This window comes from Xyrauchen texanus, chromosome 42 (assembly GCF_025860055.1).
Source record: "Xyrauchen texanus isolate HMW12.3.18 chromosome 42, RBS_HiC_50CHRs, whole genome shotgun sequence".
In the NCBI taxonomy this organism is placed as follows: Eukaryota; Metazoa; Chordata; class Actinopteri; order Cypriniformes; family Catostomidae; genus Xyrauchen; species Xyrauchen texanus.
Window position 1 is genome coordinate 32,862,263 of NC_068317.1, and position 12,498 is coordinate 32,874,760.

Here is a 12,498-nt window from a genome sequence, read left to right on the forward strand (position 1 = left end):
GGACTCATGTCGGACTCATGACGGACTCATGTCGGACTCATGTCGGACTCATGACGGACTCATGGCTCCATTGCATGCACTATATTTAAGTATTTACAGAATTAAGCATTTTATAGCCTATATGTTCACCAGAAGAAGTTTAACCCTTGTATGACCTTCAGGACATTTGAGTTTTTTCCATCATTTTGGCCGCGTTAATGCCAACACCATACATTTTGCCAAAGGTGTGTAATTGTGGGGGAATTTTTATATATCAGCCTCAGTTCCTAAAACACATCTATAATAGACAAAACAGTTACACTCAGGACCTTCAGGACAAAAATGTCCCCATTAAAACTGCAATATTCGATCCCAGTTTCATTAAAGCATAAAATCATGAATTCTGTGATATTATACTTTCATTCTGGAGCACTGGCTTCAAAATTTACATTTAATATTTTCCACCAGATGGCGCCATTGTTCTCATGTTTAGCCTATGGAGCAAATACAAGCTTTTCCCCTATTCTCTGTGTGCTGTATTATAGAGACCTGCAGGACAACTGAATAAATGATGCAGCTAAAATTGTGTGAGTGTGTGTGTGAGAGTGAGTGTGTGTGTGTGTGTGTGAGTGTGTGTGAGCGTGTATTTATCACTTTGTGGGTACCAAATGTCCCCATAAGGATAGTAAAACCCGAAATTTTTGACCTTGTGGGGACATTTTGTCGGTCCCCATGAGGAAAACAGCTTATAAATCATACTAAATTATGTTTTTTGAAAATGTAAAAATGCAGAATGTTTTCTGTGAGGGTTAGGTTTAGGGGTAGGGTTAGGTTTAGGGGATAGAATATAAAGTTTGTACAGTATAAAAACCATTATGTCTATGGAAAGTCCCCATAAAACATGGAAACACAACATGTGTGTGTCTGTGTGTGTGTGTGTGTGTGAGTGTGTGTGTGTGTGTGAGTGTGTGTGTGTGTGTGTGTGAGTGTGAGCGTGTATTTATCACTTTGTGGGGACCAAATGTCCCCATAAGGATAGTAAAACCCGAAATGTTTGACCTTGTGGGGACATTTTGTCGGTCCCCATGAGGAAAACAGCTTATAAATCATACTAAATTATGTTTTTTGAAAATGTAAAAATGCAGAAAGTTTTCTGTGAGGGTTAGGTTTAGGGGTAGGGTTAGGTTTAGGGGATAGAATATAAAGTTTGTACAGTATAAAAACCATTATGTCTATGGAAAGTCCCCATAAAACATGGAAACACAACATTTGTGTGAGGGTGAGTGTGTGTGTGTGTGAGTGTGTGTGCGTGGGTGTGTGAGTGTGTGAGGGTGAGTGTGTGTGTGTGAGTGTGTGAGTGTGTGTGAGTGTGTGTGAGTGTGTGTGTGTGTGTGTGAGTGTGTGAGTGTGTGAGTGTGTGAGGGTGAGTGTGTGTGTGTGTGTGTGAGTGTGAGTGTGTGTGTGTGGGTGTGTGAGTGTGTGAGGGTGAGTGTGTGTGAGTGTGTGAGTGTGTGTGTGTGTGTGTGTGTGTGTGTATGTATGTGTGTGTGTGTGTCTGTAAAAGACAACAGTGGCATTTAAAGGGTTAAAATCCTGAAAATGAATGAATATTTGGTAGTTATGATCAGGACTGATGTTGCTTAAAAAATTAACTTATTGAAAGTTTTTTGACAAAAAAAGGTTTGTCCTCGAAGGACCTCTGAGCAACCTTTTTTATTGGCACACAAGGGTTAAAGAGGAATAAGGTTTGTTATTATTCACAAGACACTTACAGTACAGTCACATTTATCTTTGCATGCTCTCGCTTCAATTTAGGACACTAAAATTTGCTGTCCTTTTCTGCATATCGTGGCACCGTTTTGTGGTCCGTTCTGCATAATGCTCATTTTTCTTATCGCTGCCCATTCGGCACGTTTCGTGGATGCACCACCGGTCCTCTCGGTTCTGCCGCTGGCCAGTCCGCCCACGATTGTCCTCATAATGCATTGGCCCACCGGGAAAATGCCCGGTATGCCAGATTGCCAGTCCAGCCCTGGATATCGTCAACGATGTAAGATATAGATGCAGCAAATCACCACATGATTGTTTGTATTCCCCCTCTAAAGATTGCTGTTATATTGTAGAACTACTGTTAGAACTAGTCACAGAGGAATTAAACTCGATTTTTGCCGATAACCCACAGTTCAGTTAGGACGACTCACGACTAGTTTTGACAAAATTGAGTCGTGTCGGGAACCAGACATATCGACCAGCACCATGTAGAGTTTCCTAACTGACCTAATAGGAGATTTCCAAAAAGCAATTATTAGGTAAAACCGATATATTGTTTTACCTCTATAAGGGACCAGTACACATCTGTAAGGGGAACCAATACAAACCATTAAATCCTAATGGAATATGGTCCAAAACACACCACACTTGTAATGGCATTTGTCGTGAAACTGTTCGATCTTTTATTGTTTCACCGAAGACGTTGAGGGGAAATCAATATTCTTGATGAACAGATTTAGAAACAAACATTTGTTGACAGTGCAGGCCTACCTAAGATAGCCACCACGACGTCTCCGCGTAAGATCTCGATGGATCCGCGTGAGATGAAGTACAGTGCGGTGAGGACGTCTCCAGCATGCACCAGCGTGTCCCCCGGCGGGGCGTGTGTGGTCTTAAATTTCATGCCCAGTGCCCGCAAACACCCTTTACTCGAACCCTTGAACGCTTTACAATTCTGCAGGAGCGTTCGGTTCAGATGGAGACAGATATCGGCCTGGAGACACTCCGGGAAACCTTTCAACACCTGTGACACGAGAGAAAATGCAGATTCAACTAAAAAACTATTAAAGGGATAATTCACCCCAAAATGAAAATTCTCTCGTCATTTACTCATCCTCATGCCACACCAGACTTGCATGACTTTCTTTCTTCTGCAGAACACAAATTACGATTTTTAGAAGAATATCTCAGCTCTGTAGGTCCATACAATGCAAGTGAATGGTGACCAGAGCTTTAAAGCTCTAAAAATCACATAAAGCAAAAATGAAAGTAATCCATAAGCAGGATTGTAGGTGTGGTGGAGAAACAGAGCAATATTTAAGTAATGTTTTACTCTAAATCTCCACTTTCACTTTCACTTTTGAAAGTAAAAGTGAAAGTGAAAATTTAGAGAAAAAAAGGACTTAAATATTGTTCTGTTTCTCAACCACACCTTTTATAGTGTTTCTGAAGATATGAATGAATCCAATGGAGTCACATGGATAACTTTTATATTTCCTGTATGTCATTTTTGTAGCTACAAAGTTCTGGTCACCATTCACTTGCAGTGTATGAGCTATTATAGATAGATATTAAATATATTGATATTCTTCTAATAATCTTAATTTGAAATGTTCATTTCTGGGTGAACTATCCCTTTAAAAACTCAAAAGATAGTTCAAAAGTGAAATATCATACAAATATGGGCATTTCTTCAAATTCAGTCGTGCTTTTAGGACAGTGGACTTCTTTAGCAATGTCCAACAGTGTGTGTACATGCATCGCAGGAGATTTATGGCATTCAAGTCATGAAATTCCCACCACAGTGTCATTTTCAGCACATCTCCAATTCTGGATTGTGTTTAATAGAATTCTGTGCTGAGATGACACTGATGGAAATGACATTTATTATTTTTTATTTATTTTCTTTATAAAATGACCGAATCTTTTGTCTTGCTGAGGTCCATTTCAAATCTTATATTTTATACATCATAAACAAAAACATTTAAATAATATTTTCACACTTTTTGCATCATTTGGTGAAATTACAGCTTGATTGTAAAAAATCTATTCAGCTCACAAGTGATATGTGTAGTAACGTGTAATAAACATGTAATAAACATATAATAACATAGTAATAAGTACGTAATAACTAGTATTTAATAGTGTCATTAAAACCTCTGGGTCCGGGTCAAGACCGAAAAAGTCAAATCTATTCTGTACAACTATACTGTCAATTTAAACTGTAAAATGTGAAATTACAGCTTGATTGTTAAAAACTATTCTGCTCACAAGTGATATGTGTAGTAATAAACATAGTAATAAACATGTAATAAAAGCTTGATTGTTAAAATCTATTCTATATGTCCCGTGATTTTTCTTTGTTTTGTCTCACATTTCATCTCTGACATTTTCGCTGACTTGGTTAACAAGTACACTAACTTTTGTACAAAACTTTATTCGGGGAAAAAGGGTTTGGTGTGCTGTAAATAATGCCACAAATGTGGGACAGCCGTAACTTTTGAACAATTGATAGAAATAATTTGTTGTTACACATATCACATGTATTTACTATAGTAATAACAAATAAAATATAGAAAAGGTTTAGGCTTATTTAACTCCATGTTTAGATGATTCTCATAGTAATAAACATGTAATAATCATAGTAATAAACATGTAATAACACATATTTTCATAGTTTCATATTAAAAAGTCTAGGTCCGGGTCAAGACCGAAATAGTCAAATTTATACTGTACAACTAAACTGTAAATTTAAAAATTTAAATAAATATTAATAAAGTTTTAATTTTTAGTTTTAATAAAAATCAGCATCTGGGATATTAAATTGCCATTATTTCAAGACGTTTCTCACTTGAAAGACCTCAAATCATTCCATTAACACCCATATTTCGGCGCTCACTCTAACATCATATGTTAATGATATATTTCCTCATTATAAGAAGGCACAGCGATCATAGCAGCTGTGATTGTCCAATCAGAACGCTCCACTGCTTCTTAATGAGAAGACCTCACAGGCTGAGCAAGAACAGGCACGATCATTTGTTTTCCTTACTTCAATGAATATGTATCATCATAAAAATTCTGCATTTGGGACAGGTCATTTTGAGAGGAAAAGACGCTCTACGCTCTACTCAAACACGGCTTGTAAAGCCAAAAAAGATTTGATTTTAGCGTCTCAATACTGCAAAGAGGTCTGTTGACTCACCGCGTTCATGTCGATGCCGTTGGTGTAAGACCAGGCGTGTTGGAAATATTCCTCCAGTCTCTGTCGCAGCGGGTTTGGAATCTGATGAAAGCGGATGAACTCTCTCACACGGAGCATCTGAGTGTGATAACGGGCCGTTCCGGAATACAGCCGCTGGATGATGGCCGACACGTTTCCGAAGATACTGGCGTACATGAGCGCTGAGGAACGATGGGAAGAGTATCAATAAACATCTCACAGCACAACACACAATTTCCTGCATGAAGAATATGTTTATTTAAGCACTGTGGTGGTGCTGAATGACTGCCACGCTTATAAGGTATTTATAGAAGTAAAAGAATAATATGGTATCACCACCAGTGCTGGGCAGATTACATCTGATTTGTAATCTGGTACTGATTACATACTATACGACTATAATTGTAGTCAGTAATATAATCTATTTAAAGGTAATCTAATCTGATTGCTATTAGAATAGTTTTAAATTTTCTGTGTGTGTGTGTGTGTGCGAGTGTGTGAATGTGTATGTGTGTGTTTGCGAGAGTGTGTGCGTGTGTGTGTTTGTGCGTATGTGCGAGTGTGTGCGTGTGTGTGTGTGCAAATGTGCGAGTGTGTGCGTGTGTGTGTATGTGTGCACATGTGCGAGTGTGTGTGCGTGTGTGTGTGTGCGAGAGTGTGCGTGTGTGTGTGTGTGTGTGCACATGTGCGTGTGTGTGTTTGTGCACATGTGCGTGTGTGTGTGTGTGCGAGAGTGTGTGTGTGTGTGTGTGCACATGTGCGTGTGTTTGTGCCCATGTGCGTGTGTGTGTGTGTGCACATGTGCGTGTGTGTGTGTGTTTGTGCACGTGTGTGTGTGCACAAGTGCGCGTGTGTGTGTTTGTGCACATGTGCGTGTGTTTGTGAACATGTGCGTGTGTGTGTGCACATGTGCGTGTGTGTGTGTGTGCACATGTGCGTGTGTGTGTTTGTGCACATGTGCGTGTGTGTGTGTGTGCACATGTGCGTGTGTGTGTGTGTGCACATGTGCGTGTGTGTGTGTGTGTGTTTGTGCACGTGTGTGTGTGCACAAGTGCGCGTGTGTGTGTTTGTGCACATGTGCGTGTGTTTGTGAACATGTAGCGTGTGTGTGTGCACATGTGCGTGTGTGTGTGTGTGCACATGTGCGTAGTGTGTGTTTGTGCACATGTGCGTGTGTGTGTGTGTGCACATGTGCATGTGTGTGTGTGTGTGCACATGTGCGTGTGTGTGTGTGCACATGTGCGTGTGTGTGTGTGCACATGTGCGTGTGTGTTTGTGCACATGTGCGTGTGTGTGCACGTGTGAGTGTGTGAGTGTGTGTGTGCGCATGAGTGTATGTGTGTGTGTGCGAGTGTGTGAGTGTGTGTGTATGAGTGTATGTGTGTGTGCGAGTGTGTGAGTGTGTGTGTATGAGTGTATGTGTGTGTGTGCGAGTGTGTGAGTGTGTGTGTGTATGTATGAGTGTATGTGTGTGTGTGCGAGTGTGTGAGTGTGTGTGTGTGTGTATGAGTGTATGTGTGTGTGTGCGAGTGTGTGAGTTAATGCGAGAGTGTGTGTGTGTGCGTATGAGTGTTTTACTTGTTATTTGTTTCAGATTGAAATAAAAAAGGCACTTAAAATGTTCTTGGGCAATTTTGGCATCACAAGTGCATCAGTGAGTTTTAACAGATCAGACCATATTTGTACAAAATTATCACAAAAGTAAAAGTGCATTCATTTGCATTTTTGATGTAGAATAACAAAGCGATTCTGTGAACATGAACACACAGAGTGATAATTAAAATAATGATTGAAAGTGCTTTATACTGCGTGTCATTCACCCATTCATACACCAATGACGGCAGAGCTGCTATGTAAGGTGCTAGACTGCCATTGGGAGCAACTTGGGGTTCAATGTCTTGCCCAAGGACACTTCAGCATGTGGAGTCATGTGGACAACCCGCTCTACCACCTGATCCACTGCCGCCCCTAATCTAGTGGTCAAACGCTGATTAAAACCTCTTCATCTTCAGTTTAATTGTAGCCAGCTGGCTAATGACCAATATCAGCTCAGGGGATCAATACATTATTAACATTTTACTTCCTCTTCCTATTTAGTAATCTTTTAATCCATTTAATAATAACTGTGTATTTTAAATAGTAATTGTAATTGTAAATAATAAATATTGTTTTTGTAATCTTATTATGCAATCCAGGTTTCATGTGTAAATGGACTCATTTCATCAGTCACACATGTACACATATATATATAGATGGGTTTAGTGTCAGTTCTTATACGCCACATAAAATGAGCTCTTTGAAAGCGGCACGATTATTCTGCTGTTTCCTCTGGTGTTACTGACCGTGGGTTTACACTGACAGTACTTGAAGCAGGTGGGCAGCACTACAGTATGAATCACACTACAAAAGCAGCAGGAATACAACATCAAAAATAGCAACTACAGAATCTCCTACACACTCATCTGATCCCTTCTTACACAGAAAATCTGTTTTTTTTTTTGCATTGTGTTAATTTTTATGACAATTAAGCACATTTCCCACCATTCAATTATCATTAAAAATGTGCGACTATGTGAATAGAGGAGACCGGGGCTAGTTGTCACATGGGGACGTTGTCACAGGGGCTATAAATCTCAGTGGCGATGAGATATGGAGTCAAAAGTGCAAATGTGCATTTTCTCTAGCAGAGGTTTAGTATGTTGGTTTCAATTAGAGGTCAGTGCTGGATTGGTAATCTGGCATACCGGGCATTTTCCCGGTGGGCCGGCACATTTTGGGGCCAATCAGGGGCGGAATGGCCATTGGGAGAACCGAGCGGGCCGATGGGTCAGCCGCAAAACGTGCCGAAGGTGCTGCGATAAGCTAAAAAGATAAGCACGACATGCAGAAAAGGACAGCGAACACCCCCCACCCCCCTCCCCCTCGACCGAAAGTGGAATTTGCCAACACCAATAACTAAGGTAATGGAAAAGTTTGATAAAGGAAGTCTTAAATGAGGAAAATCCCAGATGAGTGTTTGCAACCAAAGCAAAGATGCACAACAAACACAGAAGAAACAAAAATGAAGATATGGTGCATAACGTGGGACTTTTAATTACAAACCAGCCCAAAATACACCGGCCACTCTTATATTGACATATCTGGTCTTCCAGCTCGCACAAACACACCAGGAAACAAAACATGCTCAATCGTCTACAACATATTACAATAGAAACACTGTGAAGTCATTCGTCACTAGTCGATCATCTGCGATCGCTTGTCTTTATTGTTTTGTTCTCACCCCACAACGCTGGTTTAATAGCAGGTTCCACTGTGACAACTTACCCCGCATAGTGTGACAATATGCCCCAATGCCTCATGTGCATACTGTACTCACTTCACTACATACTGTATATCATTTTAAACCGCATCGATACATTTAATTTGTATTATATTTGCATTTATACACATGATTTGATACATTGTATCAAAGCATCATTTTCAATTATTCATCTGATTGTTACAGTTTAATAATGTCAGTTTTGATAATATGTGATTAAATGGATTTAATAAAATGAGTTATCTTGTTTCAGATTGAAGAGGTCATCTTAAATGAGTCCTTTTGAACTTTTTCCCGCTGAAGCGTGACTCTGCGTGACTGATGATAAACGCTTCTGTCGCACATAAAACATGGAAATGACTCGACAGTAATTGAGGTCTGATTTATGCGCTGCAGCAACATTTAACTGGCAATTTATCATTAATTACTGCGGCAAAGAGCTACAAAAAGGAGCATTTAGGTTGATTTGTTCACCAAAATGAAAAAGGGGAAATGTTCAACATGTGATGAGGTTTGATCATTTCATACACACTGCAAAAACAAAAACAAACACGTCTAATGAAGGGTTAAGCTCCCTTTTCCTGTCCTGACCTATAAAGGTGTTCATAAAAACACTAAAAATGCATTTCATAAAGGCAATTACATGCATGAGCCTCTTTTTGTGACCTGTGTTGAGTAAATTACACATTGTCAGTGATAAATTAGTATCACAAATGATTCATTATTCACTATACTGATTATTACCAATTGATATTTGTGAACAATATTTAACACTATTAGTTAATATAAACTAGCAATAAACCATAATTGAATTATAACTTGCATGATGAAGTAACCATATAAATTAGCATTAAGGTGTATTAAGAGATTTATTTTTATCATACATATATATATACACAGTATATATTGGACCATACTCACATCCTATCAGCATGACACAGATGGAGAAGATCTTTTCCGGGTTGGTGTTTGGCGACACATTTCCGAACCCCACGCTTGTTAAACTACTGAAGGTGAAGTATAAAGCGGTCACGTATTTATCCTTAATGGAGGGTCCTGATCCCTTGACACTGGAGTTAAATTTGTTTCCCAGCTGAACGCCCAGCGAGTGCAACCAGCCAATGGAACCGTTGTCCTCCATGTTTCCGATGGCGTACCAGATGCAGGCCAGCCAATGAGCGATCAGGGCGAAGGTGCACATGAGCAGGAAGAGAACGGCCGCACCGTACTCAGAGTAACGGTCCAGTTTACGTGCAACACGGACGAGTCGTAACAGACGTGCCGTCTTGAGCAGACCGATGAGGGTGGTCGTCTTGAAAGAGAGAATAAACATATTAAAGCTGATGTAACTTTTCTGTGTTAAAACTTAATATGCAAAGTCAATATTAGTTTATATGCAAAGTTAACTCTATGCAAAGTCAATATTAGTTTATATGCAAAGTTAACTCTATGCAAAGTCAATATTAGTTCATATGCAAAGTTAACTCTATGCAAAGTCAATATTAGTTTATATGCAAAGTTAACTCTATGCAAAGTCAATATTAGTTTATATGCAAAGTTAACTCTATGCAAAGTCAATATTAGTTTATATGCAAAGTTAACTCTATGCAAAGTCAATATTAGTTCATATGCAAAGTTAACTCTATGCAGTCAATATTAGTTTATATGCAAAGTTAACTCTATGCAAAGTCAATATTAGTTCATATGCAAAGTTAACTCTATGCAAAGTCAATATTAGTTCATATGCAAAGTTAACTCTATGCAAAGTCAATATTAGTTTATATGCAAAGTTAACTCTATGCAAAGTCAATATTAGTTTATATGCAAAGTTAACTCTATGCAAAGTCAATATTAGTTTATATGCAAAGTTAACTCTATGCAAAGTCAATATTAGTTCATATGCAAAGTTAACTCTATGCAAAGTCAATATTAGTTCATATGCAAAGTTAACTCTATGCAAAGTCAATATTAGTTCATATGCAAAGTTAACACTATGCAAAGTCAATATTAGTTCATATGCAAAGTTAACTCTATGCAAAGTCAATATTAGTTCATATGCACAGTTAACTCTATGCAAAGTCAATATTAGTTTATATGCAAAGTTAACTCTATGCAAAGTCAATATTAGTTCATATGCAAAGTTAACTCTATGCAAAGTCAATATTAGTTAATATGCAAAGTTAACTCTATGCAAAGTCAATATTAGTTCATATGCAAATTTAACTCTATGCAAAGTCAATATTAGTTCATATGCAAAGTTAACTCTATGCAAAGTCAATATTAGTTCATATGCAAAGTTAACTCTATGCAAAGTCAATATTTAATATGCAAAGTTAACTCTATGCAAAGTCAATATTAGTTCATATGCAAAGTTAACTCTATGCAAAGTCAATATTAGTTCATATTCAAAGTTAACTATGCAAAGTCAATATTAGTTCATATGCAAAGTTAACTCTATGCAAAGTCAATATTTAATATGCAAAGTTAACTCTATGCAAAGTCAATATTTAATATGCAAAGTTAACTCTATGCAAAGTCAATATTAGTTAATATGCAAATTTAACTCTATGCAAAGTCAATATTAGTTAATATGCAAAGTTAACTCTATGCAAAGTCAATATTTAATATGCAAAGTTAACTCTATGCAAAGTCAATATTTAATATGCAAAGTTAACTCTATGCAAAGTCAATATTAGTTCATATGCAAATTTAACTCTATGCAAAGTCAATATTAGTTAATATGCAAAGTTAACTCTATGCAAAGTCAATATTAGTTAATATGCAATGTTAACTCGATGCAAAGTCAATATTAGTTCATATGCAAAGTTAACTCTATGCAGTCAATATTAGTTCATATGCAAATTTAACTCTATGCAAAGTCAATATTAGTTAATATGCAAAGTTAACTCTATGCAAAGTCAATATTAGTTAATATGCAAAGTTAACTCTATGCAAAGTCAATATTAGTTAATTTGCAAAGTTAACTCTATGCAGTCAATATTAGTTAATATGCAAAGTTAACTCTATGCAAAGTCAATATTAGTTAATATGCAATGTTAACTCTATGCAAAGTCAATATTAGTTAATTTGCAAAGTTAACTCTATGCAAAGTCAATATTAGTTCATATGCAAAGTTAACTCTATGCAAAGTCAATATTAGTTAATATGCAATGTTAACTCTATGCAAAGTCAATATAAGTTAATAAAATATATAACATTTGCTTTCGATTGAGCTTAACCTGAAATAATCCACTTTTTTTCATTTTGAAAATGTGAAATTGACACATCATATCACAAGATCACGTCTGTGTGTTTTTGGCATGATGCCTCTCACCTCTGTACTCGCCTCCTCCCTGTTGCGATATATGAGCAGGTCAAAGGGGATGGCGGCGACCATGTCGATGAGGAACCAGCCTTTGAAGTAATGCACGGCGATGCGAAGCGGTTGACTCACCACTTCATCGTTGGCATTGACATATGTGGTGCGGAAGTTTATGACTATGTCGATGATAAACATGATGTCCACGATGAGGTCGACCACACTGAGCAGATTGCAGGTGTAAATGCAGTTTTTCCCATCCTCTTCCCCGTCTAGCAGGAACGCGGCGGAGTACGGCGTCAGAATGGCCGTGTAGATGACCAGCAGCAGGATCAGCCAATCCCAGACGGCTTTAAACGGGCTGTAGTGCAGAACCGTCCACTTGTGAATGCGCGGAGCCTGGAGTTTATACTCGGGGAGAACATCAGCGCCCAGCGACAACACCTGTTCGACAACAGAGGGCAAAATATATACTCAAAATTCACCAAAAGAATTGAGAACACAACGTCTGTGGCAAAATATCACCCAATACATCACTCCGGCTGATATATGACTTTATCACTAATTCAAAACCACTCATGATCTACAATCTCTGAACTGAAATAAACATAGTTGCTTATTTCACACAAAATGTAGTGTCTATAAGACTGGCACACTAGATAGGGCGGGTGAACTTACACAAGCGTGATGTGTTGGTGTATGAGAGAAGTTGACCTCTCATGACCTCTGATGATGCGCTTATATAAAGCGCTCGTGTTGCTTTAGGTGAAATTCTTTCAGACTGACAGTGTTTTCTCTGCCGTGTGTGAGTGAATGTTTTTGCCACACAAAAGACAAACTAATGAACGTCGCCCCGAGTCGGAAGTGGGTAATTTGCACGCCTGCTGC

General features: G+C 38.3%; 1 protein-coding gene across 1 annotated transcript in view; it reads right to left on the reverse strand.

Annotated features, from left to right (window-relative positions):
* LOC127634928 (potassium voltage-gated channel subfamily H member 2-like) overlaps window positions 1–12,498 on the reverse strand; it is a 184,868-nt gene that overhangs the window by 10,597 nt on the left and 161,773 nt on the right. Inside the window, exons 7-10 of the mRNA XM_052114689.1 lie at window positions 11,626–12,054; window positions 9,213–9,603; window positions 4,955–5,154; window positions 2,521–2,773 (exon numbers count right to left, since the gene is read on the reverse strand). Of these exons, the coding sequence (XP_051970649.1) occupies window positions 2,521–2,773; window positions 4,955–5,154; window positions 9,213–9,603; window positions 11,626–12,054 (1,273 nt within the window). The remainder of the gene's footprint in view (window positions 1–2,520; window positions 2,774–4,954; window positions 5,155–9,212; window positions 9,604–11,625; window positions 12,055–12,498) is intronic.